The 16,981-nt window shown below is 35.9% G+C and overlaps 2 protein-coding genes across 5 annotated transcripts in view; one reads left to right on the top strand and one right to left on the bottom strand.

Annotated features, from left to right (window-relative positions):
* The first annotated feature begins 413 nt into the window (after positions 1–413).
* On the top strand, positions 414–16,736 carry SPC25 (SPC25 component of NDC80 kinetochore complex). Of its 4 annotated transcripts, XM_079924480.1 has the most exons (8): positions 414–504; positions 1,600–1,752; positions 1,846–1,911; positions 6,429–6,575; positions 7,842–7,946; positions 11,160–11,258; positions 13,012–13,061; positions 14,180–16,736. In XM_079924480.1, exons 2-8 carry the CDS (start codon positions 1,614–1,616, stop codon positions 14,198–14,200), a joined length of 627 nt encoding a protein of 208 aa, XP_079780606.1. In that variant the 5' UTR covers positions 414–504; positions 1,600–1,613; the 3' UTR covers positions 14,201–16,736. The 4 variants fall into 4 exon arrangements, with proteins under 4 accessions (XP_079780606.1, XP_079780603.1, XP_079780604.1 ...); XM_079924477.1 differs by lacking the exon at positions 14,180–16,736 and having other exon boundaries at positions 13,012–13,603; XM_079924478.1 differs by lacking the exon at positions 14,180–16,736 and having other exon boundaries at positions 453–553; positions 13,012–13,603.
* Positions 13,657–16,981, bottom strand: part of NOSTRIN (nitric oxide synthase trafficking) — a 70,374-nt gene continuing 67,049 nt past the window's right edge. The window contains exon 17 of the mRNA XM_079924469.1: positions 13,657–14,220. Within this exon, the coding sequence (XP_079780595.1) occupies positions 14,217–14,220 (4 nt within the window). The 3' untranslated portion in view covers positions 13,657–14,216. The remainder of the gene's footprint in view (positions 14,221–16,981) is intronic.

The raw sequence follows: 16,981 nt of genomic DNA, 5'->3' as shown, positions 1-16,981 counted from the left end.
TGTTATTATTAGAAGCCAGTAAACAGTAATATTTCAGCCACTTCCCAATGGAGAGTTATTAAACCATGAGACAGATTATGCAATGGTAGTTTTAGTAGTTTTATTTAAGCTACGGGTAGTATCAAAGAAGAGGCTATATACTTGGCAACAGAATACAATTAAAGTCCAATATTTATATTTGTTACATAAACTTTTATTTGAAATGGATGAATGGTCCGTCAGGCCAGTCCTCCGGGAACTATTGATACTTTTCCCAAGGAGAGCGGAGAGTCCAGCCGCTCTCAGAATGAACTACCTATCCCAGAATGCCCTTTTCTCCATCTTTCCCGCGAGAATCCCGGAGGGCTAGCTCACCCAATCCCTTCATGAAGAGACTATATTATCAGCCAATCAGAAAGCGAAAGGTGCCCAAAGGCGGGAGGCGGAAGGCGCCATAGGTTTGAAATAGGAAAGTTGGCGCGGCTGCGGGATCCGGTTCTGGAGACCAGCTGTTGGCTGGTATCGGTTCGTGTCTTTGTGGGGCAGGTGGTCGGGCCCAGGCCTGCCGGAGAAGGTGGTAATTGAGCTGGGCTCCGAAACCCGCCTGTCGCGATTGGGGAAAGTGGGTTTGGAGGCGGAATGCGTGTTTTCGGGGGCGGAGTCTGAAATGCACGTCTTGTTGCTGTTTGGGCGTCTGGGCCTTGCAGGGTGGGCAGCGACGAGGCAGAGGGGTTTGGGGTTTCGCCAAGACATGTCTGTGACCTACCTGGAAAGATTTGACGTCACTGGGAAGGTTTTAGCGTTACAAAGAACTGGTGGGTCCTGGAGTCTTACAGGACATCCTTTTACAGAGGAGGACACTGAGGCCCAGAGAGTCGAGGTCAAGTACTAGTCCTGGACTAAGCCCACTAAACTCCCCTCCAGTCTCCGTTTTACTGGTATCTTTCCCGGTCTGGGGGTGGGGGAGGGAGAGGGAGTGTAGATGTGTGGGATCTTATTCTATGATAGGGGCCCTGTCATTTGGGACCTGACAATCCAGGGTGGAATCAGAAAGGTCAGAGTTGGAAGGGGCCTTAGAAGTCACCAATTTTACTTGTGAAAAAAGGAGGCAGAGTCATTTCCCCAAGGTCAGAGAGTGTGTAAGTGTTATGTGCGGTCACACTACTAACGAATTCCTGGGAGGTAGAGTGTCCTGATTTCCTGCTGCACCTTGACCGTAGTTAAGTCTAGGAGGCTTGATCTGCCCTGGAATATCTAGAGTTAAAAGTAAGTTGTTATGAGAGTAGGGGATTAACAGATGCACATTATCCTATATAAAATAAACAACAAAGGTTTACTGTATAGCACAGGGAATTATATTCAATACGTTGTAATAAACTATAATGGAATAGAATTGAAAAAATATAGATACATACATATATATAACTGAATCTCTTTGCTGTATACCTGAAACTAATACAATACTGTAAATCAACTGTACTTCAATAGGAAAAAAAAAAAAAGTAAGTTGCTAACCATTTTCTAGCAAAGATCAAACTGCCAAAATATACTTGATTGGAATATGTGGCTGATATGGTTTCAATAACTTAAAAAATATAATGTGTCCGATTTGTTTTCTAGCATTGTCTTACAAAATGGTAGAGGACGAACTGGCACTATTCGATAAAAGCATAAATGAATTTTGGAATAAATTCAGAAGCACTGTCAGTGACACCTCCTGTCAGATGGTGGGCCTAAGAGATACCTACAAGGATTCCATTAAAGCATTTGCAGGTACATAAGTTTAACTTGTAACATGCTGTTTTTGTTTGTTTTTTAGTGTAATTTCAGCTGAATTGAAATTTCACCTCCCAATTTCTCTTTCAGAAAAGCTGTCTGTGAAATTAAAGGAAGAAGAACGAATGGTTGAGATGTTTCTGGAATATCAAAATCGTATGTGACAATCTGTAGAAATGGATCACAGAGGGTTTTTTTCTAAATTAAACATCTTCATGAAATCCCTCATACAAGTAAAACAATGTATTTATAGATATACAGTGTATACACATATGAAAATAATGAACATATGTGTACCCATAATGCAGCTTAATAAATGGAACATCCCATGTTATACCTTCCTCTTCTCTCACCTTCTAGAACTAATCTGTCAATATTTTAATTTAGTATTGAGTTTTTGAATGTTATATAAATGGCATCATTTTGTATGTATTCTGTCCCTTTGTTCACTCAGCATTATGCTTGTGAGATTCATTTATACTGATGTGTAAATGCCTGAATTTTTTTAAAATGAGTTTCACAGACTAGGGTTTGAAAATCTGGAGTTCCCTCAGCTCTTTGGGTGTAGGGTTAATACTCTGACAGTTTTTCTTTCCATATTTTTACTGCTGTTCTTGCCTTCTCTTTACTGCGCCTCTGCAGATTGTCCAGAATGGATCGGCAGCTTTTACTGAGTTCTCACACACAGACCACAGACATATAGCCACAGTCCGAGATCCACTGGAGATACTAAATTTAGCTGCACCATGTTTTGAACACTATTAAATCAGAGTGCCTTTATGTGGGACACATGTGCTTAATATGCCACAGTCCCTGATTGTTTCTTCTGCTTTGCTTTGAGCACTTAGTTTACTCATTATCTGGACCCTGAAGGCATTTGATCTTGGAAACCTGGTAGGCTGTTATGGTAGACTTCTACCCGTGTTTATTTTCTAAGCTGCCCTGAAGCTTCCATGTCCTTTTACTGCTTCTCATTCCCTCTGTAACCAGTAGCAGGAAGGAAAACCGTGTGCGTGTGTGTGTTTGTAAGAGTGATATTGAGTTTAGGTCCTTTAAACACTCTTGGTTTGTAGAATCCCTAGGGATTAGAAAATTAAGTTTGAAACTATAAATTTTCAAAAACTACAATTCATCTCAAAGTGTGCTCTGAATGATTATCTGTAGTGTGAAGATGTGTTCTAAATAGTTTAAAATCTGAAAGCATTATCAACTATTTTTCTTTAAAAAAATCAGTTTATACTTGAACAGAAATATAATTTACATAAGTTTGATTAATTCGTTGAACATTTAACTGCTATTTGCCAAGCACCAAGGAGGCCACAATTCGTAAGATGTAATCTATACGCTGCTCACAATTTAGTGGAAGACATAGGTAGGAAAACTACAATTAAAATACATTGTAATAGTTGCTATAATGATGGGATGGGAATTTAGTGACATAGAATCTGGAGAGCTTGAATTTTCCAGTGAGGATTACAAAATATTTAACAGCTAACCCTTATGTTATACACCACATGCCAGGCCCTATACTGAGCTCTTTGCATTCACTGAATCCTCACAACAACCCTCGGAGGTATGTTTATTGTTTTTAATCCTACCTTATGGATGAGGAAATAGGCACAGAGAGGTTAAGTAAGTTGCTCAAGGTCAGACAGCTGGTAATCAACAGAAACATGATTTGAATGTGCACAGTCTGTCACACTGCCCCGGAGAAGGTCACATAGAAGAGGGATGGGGAAGTCCATCAGAGTCAGTGCCCCTATTCTAGAGGAGGGAAGAGCATATGGAATGTGGTGGAAACATGAGAGCTTGTTGAGTTGTGGGATGGCTAGAGTACAGTGTGAATGGGGAGTGGCAGAGAAGTGGCTGGTCAGATGATGAAGTACATTATGTGTTGGGCAGAGGAGATTTATTTTGCAGATGAAGAAAATAAAAGCTCACTGAAGTTAGGAAACTTGCCTAAGATCATATATTTTGTAGATAGAGGGTCTAGGATTGCAGCTGAAACGTCTGTGCTCTTTCCAGTGTACCATCTCACCTTTCCACATAGAAGGGAAAATGTAAGGGCGGGTTCCCATGGTGAGTAGTGAAAGTTTGAAATATTGGCCCTGGCGAATAAAAGAGCCGACTATAAACATATAAAATGATAGTCATGCAATACTGAGGGCCCTTACATTTGTATTGGCACAAATCCACACAATTGTTCAAATGTTAGAATAAAAACGCTCATATATATGGTATTTATGTACCACTTAATAGTTTAAAACTTTTCACATTATCATTGGATACCCTAACCCTGTAGCGAAAGTAAATGGGCAGCCATTATTATTCTCATTTTACAAATGAGGAAAAGAGGCCCCGAAGTTGTGATTTGATCAAGGTCCTTGGGTAACAACTGAGAAGCCAGATGGGAACTGAGAACTTTTGACTTTAAAACTGTATCTCTTTTGCAGTACAGTTCTACTTAATTATCCTTAAAAAGTAGCATTTTTCTTTCTGGTAATTCTGATAAGATGTTTATTTTTAAATTACACCTGATATAATGTGATCATGTCCAAATTCTTGGAAAATACAGAAAAATAAAAAAATATCTGTAATGTTGAGAACCACACTTAACAGAAGACTTTGTAGTTTTTATTTTTCATATGCTATCTAGGTTTTTTTAAGATAATTGTGTTCAAAAAAAAAAGATAATTGTGTTCATGGTATCTATATAACTTTGTATCATTTTTTTTTTCTTTTATCTACTATGGCAGGATTTTCCCACATTACTGAATTCTTTGAAAATACATTACACCTTATTGATATACTGTGTTTAATAATTTACTTATTAGTCATATACAATGTTTTCAGTTTTTCAACATTATAAATAACACTGAAAATAATTTTTTGTATATGAATACTTGCACACATCTTCTTTTCTTAGAGGAACTTTGTAAAAATGAAATTACTGGATCAAAGGACATGAATATCCTTAAGACTTTTATTTTGCAATGTCAAAAATATTTTCCAAAAAAAAATTTCCACATGGACTCTAGTATTTTCATTCTTCTCAACACTAGCTATTATTTTTGTGAACATTGTTATAATAAGTGAAAATTAGTGTGTTATTGCTTTATTTGCATTTCTATGATTACTGAGGTTAAATCATCTTTTGTATTTGAGAACCATCTGCATTCTGTGTTTCCTCTGTTCATTCCTTTGCTGGTCTTTTTCTTAGGAATTTATATTTGTGTCTTCTTTAGATTAAGAATAATTACCTTTGTTGGGAGAGGATAGTTTAATGGTCAAAAGCATGGCCTTTGGGCTTCCCTGGTGGCGCAGTGGTTGGGGGTCTGCCTGCCAATGCAGGGGACACGGGTTCGTGCCCTGGTCCGGGAGGATCCCACATGCTGCGGAGCGGCTGGGCCTGTGAGCCGTGGCCGCTGAGCCTGCGCGTCCGGAGCCTGTGCGTCCGGAGCCTGTGCTCCGCAACGGGAGAGGCCGCAACAGTTAGAGGCCCACATACCGGAAAAAAAAAAAAAAAAAAAAAGTGACCTTTGAAGTTAAGACCTGAGTTTGAATCCAGGTCTTACTGTTGATTGCATTCTAGCAAGTAAAGCTGTGAGCAAGTTATTGAACTGCTGAGTCTTTTCCTTCTTTTTTTTTAATCGAAGTTATAGTTGGTTTACTATGTGTTAGTTTAGGGTGTACAGCAAAGCGATTCAGTTATATATATGTATGTATCTATTCTTTTTCGGATTCTTTTCCCTCATAGGTTATTACAAAATATTGAGTAGAGTTCCCTGTGCTATACAGTAGGTCCTTGTTGGTTATCTATTTTATATATAGTATTTTTTTTCTTTTAAAAAAGAGTAAGATGTACATGGTAATTGTATTACTGTGAAAGTTAAGTAAATTTATATAAATGTAAGAACACAGTATCTAGCATATAGTAGAGTTTTTATGCTTATTTGAATCAAATATGAGTTTATTTGCTTGCCTGCCTTTCTCTTTGATTTCTTTTTGCCTTTGAGTAAAACAGTCTTTCCCCATATAGTTAGTTTTATATTCACAGATACTGCCTTTTAGGTTTCATAAGATTTCATTTTACATTTAAATATTTAATAAATTTGTTTGGGGAACAATCTACTTCTTGACTTACGATATTTATCATATTAATTTGCTAAGTACACCAACATTTGTTTTCGAATTTTTTTTTTGTTTTAACTGAGCTGTAGGTCTCTTCTTCCTCCCTACCTCCCTCTCTTCCTCTCTCATTTCTTCTTTGTGGTATATTCCAGAATTATTTATATGACATTAAAATTAGCTATTTCTTCAAAGCATCTGCAAAGCCATCTTCTAGAGTTTGGTTGCCTTTGGTGGTAGGTTTTATTCATGTATTTATTTGGAGGGGAGAGCTGCAAAGGTCATGATCTTTTGATTTTGTATTTTGTGGTTTAATTTAGTATTCTCATTTTAATAAGCATTTTTGTCTCTTCATTTTTGCTTTCAAAGACAAACAGGAAAGACTAGATATGGATTTTTGTTGTTCCTTTACAATTTTTACAATCATCGGGAAATGCTTATCAATTAAAACATTCTTTATTAATTTTATGAAAGTATTTTGCTCTTAGATACATGTTGACAAGGAACGCATATAGATTCTAGCTAATACTTTGCGCTTCTTACAGAGATCTGCAGGCAGAATAAGCTCATTCAAGAAAAGAAAGAGAATTTGTTGAAGTTGATTGCTGAAGTAAAAGACAAAAAGCAGGAATTGGACGCACTGACCGCAAATATCCAGGATCTTAAGGAAGAATATGCTAGGAAGAGGGAAAGTAAGTTTCCAGTTGTACATGTATTTAAAACAACCTAAATTTCAAAGTGGTGATCGTTCACAGTGTAGACATCTTGCCTTCTCCCCAGCTCACCGCCACAGGTGGCTAACATACGTCACGGTCACAGCCAGCCACTCACCTCTCTGCAAGGTGTCTGTGAAGTTTGCTAAGTGCGTTTCATTTTCCTTCTTTTGCTTAAAGATCCTTTTGATTTCTGATAGAACCAGAGAATAATGAAATTGATATGGGAGTTTAATTAAGCAAAGTGGGAGACAGTGTCACTAAATAAGATTTGCCTGGGAGAAACCATAGTGTAATTTATGCAACAAATTTATTGATCATACATTCTCTGTCAGGAACTATTAAGCATGCTCTTCACACTGCAAAGCCTCTTTGTCTAAGACGTTCACATTTTTTTTTTTTTTGCAGTACGCGGGCCTCTCACTGTTGTGGCCTCTCCCGTTGCGGAGCACAGGCTCCGGACGCGCAGGCTCAGCGGCCATGGCTCACGGGCCCAGCCCCTCCGCGGCATGTGGGATCTGCCCAGACCTGGGCACGAACCCACGTCCCCTGCATCGGCAGGCGGACTCTGAACCACTGCGCCACCAGGGAAGCCCCGTTCACATTTTTTTAAAAAGGGTGCTTCTTTTGGATAGGAGCCTTATTTGCCCACAAATGAAATAATCAATTCTAAAATCTCTTGAAAATAGCAAAGTTTGTTTTGTGACTGCTTTTCCTTATAGAGTTTGTGTACCAGTCAACATTATTTTTCTCATCTGCTAAGTATTACTTAGGGAATATTGCACTAAATTAAAAAAAAAATTCTAAACTAGCGTGAAATAAGGCTGACTTCTTGTGAGAAGTAGTTATGTTTAAAGAATAGAATATTTTTCCAGTGAAGCAATTGATATATCTTTGGCTAACCAGGAAAAGCAAAGTAGTGTACAAGAAGTCTTTCTATTTCTGTGCTAGTCATGCAAGCCCTTGGCCTATTTATTCATGCTACTTCATAATAAAATAGAATAAAACTTATTCCTCATACTACCTGTATGTATTTTCTCATGCATTTTTTCCTTCCAGCTTGAATGAGCAGAAGCCCCTTTTTGCAAATTGGTAGAGATAGAAACTGTAACAAATGTAAATATAAGCTGATTCATTTGCCTGGCATCATTTTTATAGTTGTTTTTAAGTTTGTTTTAATTAAATAACATTAATTGAATGTTATTTAAAATATTCAATACTCCGTGTCTGTGTTTTTAATCATAGCTATTTCCACTGCTAACAAAGCTAATGAAGAGAGGTTGAAAAGGCTACAGAAATCTGCAGACCTGTATACAGATCGACTTGGACTAGAAATTCGAAAAATTTATGGTAAGTATATTAATGTAAGTAAAACATAGGATATTAGAAAAGTCTGTCTTAAGTAGAAAAGAATTTTAAAAATATTTTCAAGTAAAATAATGGCCACATTATTAACTTTTTAGATAGTAGGAAAAAATCACAAAATTTTTATCACCCTAATGTAATTACTGATCCTTGGTTGTTTATCATCCAGTATTTTAATAAATGTATTTTAGGCATGGTTGCCAACATGCAAATAATTTTTGTTCCTTGTTCTTACTAGCATTGTATGATTAGTATTTCTCTAACTGCTATAGCCTTCATAATGGTGATTTTAAAATGGTGGTGTAATAATTCATTCCATAAGTGTAGCATAACTTATTCAATCTTATATCTATTGTTTAACCCATATTACTCTAAGTTAACATTTGGATTTTACATTTTTCAGTTTTAGAAGTACTATAGTGAACATAGGTAGACTTCTCCATTTTTTTGACACAATTTCCATGGAATTTCCAGAAATGAATTACTGAGTTAAAGCATATGAATATTTTTGTGGCCATTATGTAAATATGTGACAATTTACAGAAATATTTATTGTGTTGGGAGTTCCCAAGATTACATTCAGTTTTGGCGATTCACTGGAAAGTGTACAGGACTCAGCAGGGCTCAGATTTCTTGCGGTGAAAGGATACAAAACAAAATCAGCCCAAAGAAAAAAGGCACATGGGGCAAAATCTAGAGAAAACGAGCTTTTCAGACACAAGTTTTTAAGAGTCCTAACCCAGTGGAGTCACACAGGACGTACTTAATCCCTTCAGCATCGAATTGTGACAGTACGTGTGAAGTGTTGTCTACCGGGGAAGCTCATTAGAGACTCTGGAAGCTTGTGCCTGGTTTTCCGTGGACTTCACCCCAGGTATCTTTTCCTGTTGCTGATTTTGCTGTATCGTTTCACTGTAATCATAGCACTGAGTATAACCATATGATGGGTCCTGTGAGTCCTCCTAGTGAATTTTCAAACCTGTGGTGGCCTTGGGGATCTCTGACACACCAGGCAAGGACCAGCCTTGCAAGCAGGCCTTTTCTGGGGATAGCAGTCTCAGGCCTGCTATGTTAACTTTTCTGTGCAATCTGTCTACAATGTAAAGAGTACCCATTGCATTGTATTTGTGCCAGAATTGTAGTTTTTTTAAAGTTTTTTGGTTTTATTTTGTTTTTTAGCAGTTGACTAGATATAATAGAAACTATTTTTTTAAATGCATTTCTTTAATTATTAATGAAAATGTGACCATTTTTTCCCATTGTTTACTAATTACACTTCTTTCTGAGATTGATTGGGCCCTTTATTCATATTATCTATTTGCCTTGGTTTTTGTTTTTCTTCCTGTCAGAATGAGTTTTTAATACAAAATATTAACCTTTGCTTAGAGCAGAACATAAGGTCCAGCTCTGAACTTTTGATCCATTGGTCTCTAAGTTTATATTCACTGTTATCCTGAGGTGCTTTTTTGTGTTTTGTTTCAAAACCAGTTTTAAAGCTTTAAAATTATTTTTATATTTAAAGTAGAAGTTTCTCATAGTCCTCAAAGTCAGGAAATAATGTTTTAAAGAAGAGACAACACAAATTAAACTCTTCATTTTGCCTAACTGAATATCTTACAAAATCTTTTCTTTGGCATGCATACCTCCCATTACTGTTAACAGTTTAAAAAATCTGGTATACTGACATAATTACTTCATTTTGAATTTAAATGCAAGACAAATTTTTTTCAGTGTTTCTGAAGATTTCTTTTTATAATTAAAAGCATTTTTTATGCTGTAGAGTAAAACTGAAATGCATGTGAATTTCTACTTTGTGGCTGCCATTTTGAATTTCTACTGAGTATTTACTCCTTAGTAAGCATTTGGAGGTCTTTTGAAAACTAGGCTTTAAGTCCAGATAACTGTGTAGAAAAAGTCAAGTTAAATTTATTGTCAAATTATTAAATGACAATAAAAACTTATTGTGGTTAAATATATATAACAGAATTTGCCACTTTAACTCTATTTTATTGTAAAATTCAGTGGCATTAATTGCATTCACAGTGTTGTGCAATCATTACCACCATCCATTTCCAGAATTTTTCATCATCACAAACAGAAACTCTGTACCCATTAAATAATTCCCATTCCTCTCTCCCCTCAGCCCCTAATAACATCTTATTTACTTTCTGTCTCTACAAATTTGCCTATTCTAGGTATTTCATATAAGTGGAATCATATAATATTTGTCCTTCTGTGTCTGGCTTATTTCACTAAGCATAATGTTTTCAAGGTTCATCTATGTTGTAGCAAGTATCAAAACATCATTCCTTTTTATGGGTGAATAATATCGTGTATATATACGCTATGTTTTACTTATGTGTTCATCTGTTGGTGGACACCAGATTACTCTCATCTTTTGGCTGCTGTGAGTAATGCTGCTGTGAACATTGCATGCAGTTATCTGTTTGAGTCTCTATTTTCAGTTCTTTTGAGTATATACCGCAGAATGGAATTGCTGGGTCATGTAATTCTTTGTTTAAATTTTTTGAGGAACTGCCAAAGTATTTTCTACAGCACCTGCACCATTTTACATTCCCACCAGCAATGTACAAGGGCTCCAATTTCTCCACATCTTTGCCCACATTGTTATTTATTTATTTTATTATAGTCATCCTAGTAGGTGTGAAATGGTATCTCATTGTAGTTTTGGTTTATATTTTCTCAGTGATTAGTGGTAAGGAGTATCTTTTCATGTGCTTATTGGCCATTTGTATATATTCTATGGAGAAATATCTATTCAAGTCCCTTTGTCCATTTTTGAATTGGGTTTTTCTTTTTGTTGTTCAGTTGTAGGAGTTTTTTTCATATATCTTGTATGTTAAACCCATATCAGATCTATGATTTGCAGATATTTTCTCCCATTCCATGGGTTGTATTTTCACTCTCTTGATAGTGTCCTTTTAAGGGCAAAGTTTTTAATTTTGATGAAGTCCAATTTATCTATTTTTGTTGTTGTTGCTTGTGCTTTCGGTCATATTGAAACTACAGTGCATTTCAAAGCTAATTTGTAACTTGTACGTTTGGAGACATTGGTTCAGTGAGTATATGTACTTAGCAATGTAGATATTGATCAGAGATGGAGGTAAGAAAGCTCATCTCCATTGAGAGCTTTGGCACAATAAAATAATTCTCATACTAAATAATCCCTTTTTTCAGGTGATAAGTTGCAGTTTATATTCACTAATATTGACCCTAAGCATCCTGAGAGCCCCTTTATGTTTTCCCTGAGCCTAAATGAAGCGAGGGACTATGAAGGTATGTACTCCTGTCTCTTAACTGGTACTTAAGATTGGCATCCCAGAATGTTATTTGACTTAGAATATAAAGTAATGTGAAGGCAAGTAATATTCCCACAAGCTGTTGCTTTTTTTCCAGTCTTGCTTCTTGGGATATTGTCTTCTAAAGGCAATGAGTATAGTTTTTTTATAGATATTATCCAGGAGCCTTAATAAGTAACTTTTCTTCAGGATGACACAGTGCCACTATGGCTAAAAGACTTAAAAGACCAAAGATCACTGCATTTCATACGCAAGTATGAATTATCCTCTTAGAGAATTTAAAACAAAGCTAAAGCTATAAAGGTTATGACTGCCTAAATGTGGATATTGTAAGTTATCTAAGTAGGTGGTTTTAAAATTGAATGTAAAGTCAGAATGTGATCATTTAACACCCCCGCTCCCCCCAAGTTATCCTATCCTGAAAATCCCGAACGTTGATAATTTAGCTTAGTTACTGATTCTCCAGCAGGCCAGAAGGGCTTTGATGCATGGGAAATATATATGTTTGGCAGTAGTGTGAACAAGAAGAGAATGGAAATATATTTATCTCTTTTTATTATTCTAAGGCCCCCTTTAAAGTAGTCCTTAACTTATTGGAATTCAGAAAAATGGGTCTTAGCTCTTTATACCTATGTACTCATCCTAAAGTGTTTATAGCAGACAGACGCTCAGGTAAACTGCTGAGTTGGCTCCCTGATGTGCTCTAGTGACTCAATTCCTATTCTAATGAAATTTATATTTTAGGAATTTAGTTCAGGTACAAGTGTTTGACTTTTTACTCTATAGGTAAATATCTTCTAATCTGATAATGGGTGCTAAATTTTAAAAAGCAAACCCCCAAACCTCCTACCTAGCGTCTCAGTTTTCACCAACTTGGATAGCCTCTATTGCTAGGTAGTGTCACAGTATTTGATAATGTATTAAAATAGAATCTACAGCATCAATTTTGAACCAAGCACTCTTTGCTATTCTTTCTCTGCTTTGGTCATGGGCATTGTTTCCTAAGCAGTCTCTACCAAAGAGCTGGAAATCTGATATGGTTGAACTTCTTCTCCTTGGACAAAGGACAAGATTGACGGTAGAGAAAGTTGGATCATTCCTTTCCTTTGACCACCTTTACTGGAGACTTGCTCCCAATGTGTACCAGCTGGTGCAACTGCATTCGAGGGTCATATTGTTCTTTGTCTTTTGAGTCTCATTTCATTACTAGGCCATGTAAATAACACTTTGGGAATAGCAACCACATTTTCTAATGACCCCCATTTCACTTGTAAAACTTCAGATATTTCTTTCCACAGCTGTAAGTTATTAAGGTTTGCCATTGAAAGTTGTTCTTTTTTTAATCCAGTGACCAGAAATTAGAATTGAGGCCAAATTTTGCAGAGAAAACTGACAACAGTTCAAAAAAACATTGTTAAAATATTTTAAACAGTTAAATGGGAAATGGCATGCTGTTCTGTATCTCTGAGCTCTTCAATCCCTTGATTACCTTCTGTTTAAATTTAAAGCAAGATTATAGTGCTTAACATTTGAATATTTAGAGATTAAACAAAGGAAAGGTCTAAAAGACAGGATACTAAAATCAAGTAAGTGTATCTATCATTCTATGCTGAAAGCATTTCAATAAAATGGAATTGAAATGACTTGAATCAGATGAGAACATCTAAGTTAGAAATATTTCTCTTCTATTAAAAAACTCATTCAAATTTCCTTTTTTTTTCCCCTTCTAGTGTCAGATAGTGCTCCTCATCTTGAGGGCCTAGCAGAATTTCAAGAAAATGTAAGGAAGTCCAACAATTTCTCGGCTTTTCTTGCCAATGTTCGGAAAGCTTTTACTGCTATTGTTTATAATTAATGTATAAATAGTATATAAAAACCGTTATCCTATTGTGTTTCTCTTTTTAAAAAAGGTCTCATTATTTGTTGTTTGTCTATAATCCGTTTGTATTTTTGTAACATTTCTGTGTGCTATTTCTGTAAATTATTTAAATTAAAATCTTAGGAAAGATTTATAAAGTCAAGCTTTTGGAGGTCATGGACCAGTAATAATAAAAAATGAGGGGGTGTGGGCCCAACCTAAGGTTTGCAATTTTTAAAATGTACTTCACAAAATAAATATTGTCCTAATATCATAAAGGAGAGAATATTTTTATCTTAAACCAAGTGGGATCTACAGTTAAAATAAAGGACAAATCTTTACATCAGAAGAAGATTGGCAGTATTCTAAAATGTCTTTTAGAAAAGAATCTAATTTTGAAAATCCAAATATAGAAAATTTATAACCAATTTTCATCTTATAATATTTATACTGGTTAGTTGTGGTCTGGATACAAATTTGCCATCTTTGGAGTCTATTCAATACGAACTAGAACTCGATCAACTTCTTCTAAGATTTCATTTTTGTCACCATTCTTTCTTTATAAATTTGGTTGTCTTTAGGTCTGCTGGCTTTAGTGGAAGGCACGTACTACACCTCTCAGGATATCTTGGGCACACCTAAAAGCCATGGAGCAGTGGCCTTCGTGCTTCCAGCTACTGCTGTCTCCTCCTTGCAGTCTGGGGGAAATGTTTAGACCAGTTGTCTAGTTAGAGTTGGAGGGAGTTTCAGAGCACTCTCCCTCAGTGGCCTCTCATGCCTAGGAAACCCAGGTCTGGAGGTAGATTAACCTCGAAAACTGAGCTAAGAGTAGGGATGTTGTAGTACTCTAAATGGAAATAGACACTACATGTTTAACAGAAAAAAATAGCAGATGACTACCATAGTGAGTACATATTTACTGCTTGAAATATATTCTCAAGGAACAAACAGAACTTAAGAAAATGTTTTCATTCATTGAAACTAGAGGAAAACCATGTCTCATACCACAAATTCTTGATACAGTGTTTTGAACCATACAGCGAGAAGGCACAAGGCATTGATTCTGAAAGATCCTCTTCACCTGCAAGTTAGAGAAATGAAGACGGGGGATGAGAGACTAAATGGGTAGCTCCGCACTTAGGTCCATTTCTCCTCAAGGACCACCATTCTTCACTTCTTCTAACTGGGGTGTGGAGGTGGGACAAGACATCTGAATGAGACCACGTAGCAGGAAAGTCACAAAAGGATAGCATAGGAACCAGCTTTGCAGCTGGGATCCAAGGTCAGACGTATGAATAAAGTGCACTCTCATACCAAACAAAGGGCCTTAAGCCATAGAAATTTGTATCAGTTTGTTTTCTCACCTGGAAAGTTGATTCATTCTAAAAGTGGAATTGGGAATTGGTTAGGGTTGGCCACCTTAGAATAATAGTACTTTCTTAACTCTTCTTATGTGCCCAGCACTGTTCTAAGCCCTTTACAGATGTCACCTCATTTATATTCCCTCAACAACCTGTGAGGTAGGTACTATCCATAACCTAGTTCTACAGATAAGGAATCCAAGGCACAGAGAGTGTAAGTAACTTCAAGTCAGATAGCTGGGAAGTGTTAGAGTTGGGATTCAAACCCAGGTGGCAGTCTGGCACCTAACCCATGAACTTCACCTAGACTCTACCTTATGCCTTTCTATGCTATATTGCAGAGAAAGTATGTGAAGACAGAGTTCTTAACAAAGATTCTATACAAATATGAATTTTTTTTTGTTTTTTTTTACAAATTTGAATTTTTATAATATAATTTTGCTTTTTTGTTTCTATAGAAGTATAATGATTAAAAAAAAAAAAAACAGGGGAATATGTTTTGTCTGGATCCTTAGTACCTGGCCTTCAGAACCCAAGTGACTCACTGAGAACCATCTCTAGGTATTCAGACTGCACTTATCAACCCAGGTCTTTATGGAAATGGTGGATGGAGGACTGTTGACTTATGCGTAAGTCTTTATCTGTTCAATCAAATATAAATGCCCTAATTTTTGAGGTTTGCTCTGTGCCAACCTAGGAATATTCTGGAGTCAACGTTATTAGTATATTAGCTTAAATTTTAAAGTTTGATACATTATGAAAATTGCGCTTTGAATACATGCGAAAGGTAAACCAAGCTATTCCATTAAATTTGCTCTATCCATTTTATTTAGGATGCTATGTTGTAAATAAGAAATAATACTTTTAAGCATTTACAGTCTTACTGGTACGGAAATAAAGCACAAGATACATAGGTAAGAGATTTTCTTAAATGGGAAACAAATGCACACAAGTAGTAAAACTGAACTGGAATCCAAATCGGGTGGACTAACCTATTCCACATTTTGTAATAAAATGGAACAACAAGCCCTCTAAAATTAAACTCAATCACTAATTAAGTTAAAAGAACAGAATCAGCACAAAATCTGCTAAAATGTACTGCTAGTGGATTTAAAGTTTTGATTTCCCAGGTAATGAGGATTAGAATGTGTTGCTTCTCTTCCACTTCAGAGGATTCTTGTACAGAGACAATTAGTTATATTTTAATTTGTGTACCATGACAGTGAAGTGCCTAGTATCACCCTAGCATAGTATCTAACACATAGTAGAAGTTTAGTAAGTATTTGTTAATGTCAAACACATTTCTAGACTCAATATAGGATTATTTAATGGGAAATTAAAATTACATCTTTGAAAAGGAGCTGACTTGTTCAGTAATACCTACAGGCATGTTGCTGAGATGTCCAGAAATTCTTAGAAGGTAAAGATATTTCTGCAGGCAATTCTTGACTAAATGACAAAGCTAATTGAGAATAAGACTCTTTCTGAATAAAGACAAGGGTTTCATCTAAGTAGAAAGAGAGTCCGTCAGTTAAGTAAGTAAACTGGAGAGTATATGAGCTGTTTAAATCAGCTCCTTTCTTGGTATTGTTAAACATACTGTAGTGTGAAGTGTGAACAATGTATGGTGAAATATGTGAAGAATGTTTGGAGTTTAGACACGTTATCATTTTCCCTTAGCAACCAAGCAAGCTGGAGGTAGCTGCTGAAGCTAAGGTCCAACAAAGGGAAAAACTTCAGGGATGAAGTTATTTTACTCAGTTGGATAGATTTTTACAAAAATTCAGAAAGTGGCAATATTTGAGATCAAATAAATGTGATCGGTATAATGGTAAATCTTGAATACTCTTTTTTTTGTGAAAAATTCTGCTTTCTGGCCCCAACATTGGTAATGTAGAAAGATTTGAGGATTAAGATGTGGTCCAGTCTTTGCTCTACTATTAAAATTGATACATGATGTTAGGCAAGTCATTTAATCTTCTGAGCATCAATTTTCTATCAGGCCAGACTGCACTATGTGTAGTTTCCCAAACTTGCTGTTTTCTTTTTTGTTGACCAGGCCAAGAAAGTTTTCTTCTATTTTCAGTTAACTAAAAGTAATTATCATGAATGTTTGTTGGATTTTATCATGTTTTTCTGTATCTTTATAGATTTTCACCTTGTATCTGCTAATGAGGAGATTTATATTAATAGGCTTAAAAAAGAAGTTGAATTAAACTTGCCTTCCTAGAATAAATCCAACTTAGTCATGGTGTGCAATCCTTTTTGTTTTGTTTTTAATAACGTTGGATTCAGTTTGTGAAACTTTTGTTTTAAATTTTTACATCTATAGCCATGAATTAGATTGGCTTTTAATTTTCCTTTGTATAAACTTCATGGGATATTGGAGTCACAGTTATCCTAGGTCCTAGACCCTTGAAAATAGTTGAGATGTGTTCCTTTTTTTCTGTTTCCTCAAAAAGTTTGAATAAGACTTCCTGT

This window comes from Stenella coeruleoalba (genome assembly GCF_951394435.1).
Source record: "Stenella coeruleoalba genome assembly, chromosome: 6".
Classification (NCBI taxonomy): domain Eukaryota; kingdom Metazoa; phylum Chordata; class Mammalia; order Artiodactyla; family Delphinidae; genus Stenella; species Stenella coeruleoalba.
This window is presented reverse-complemented; position numbering and strand designations above follow the sequence as displayed.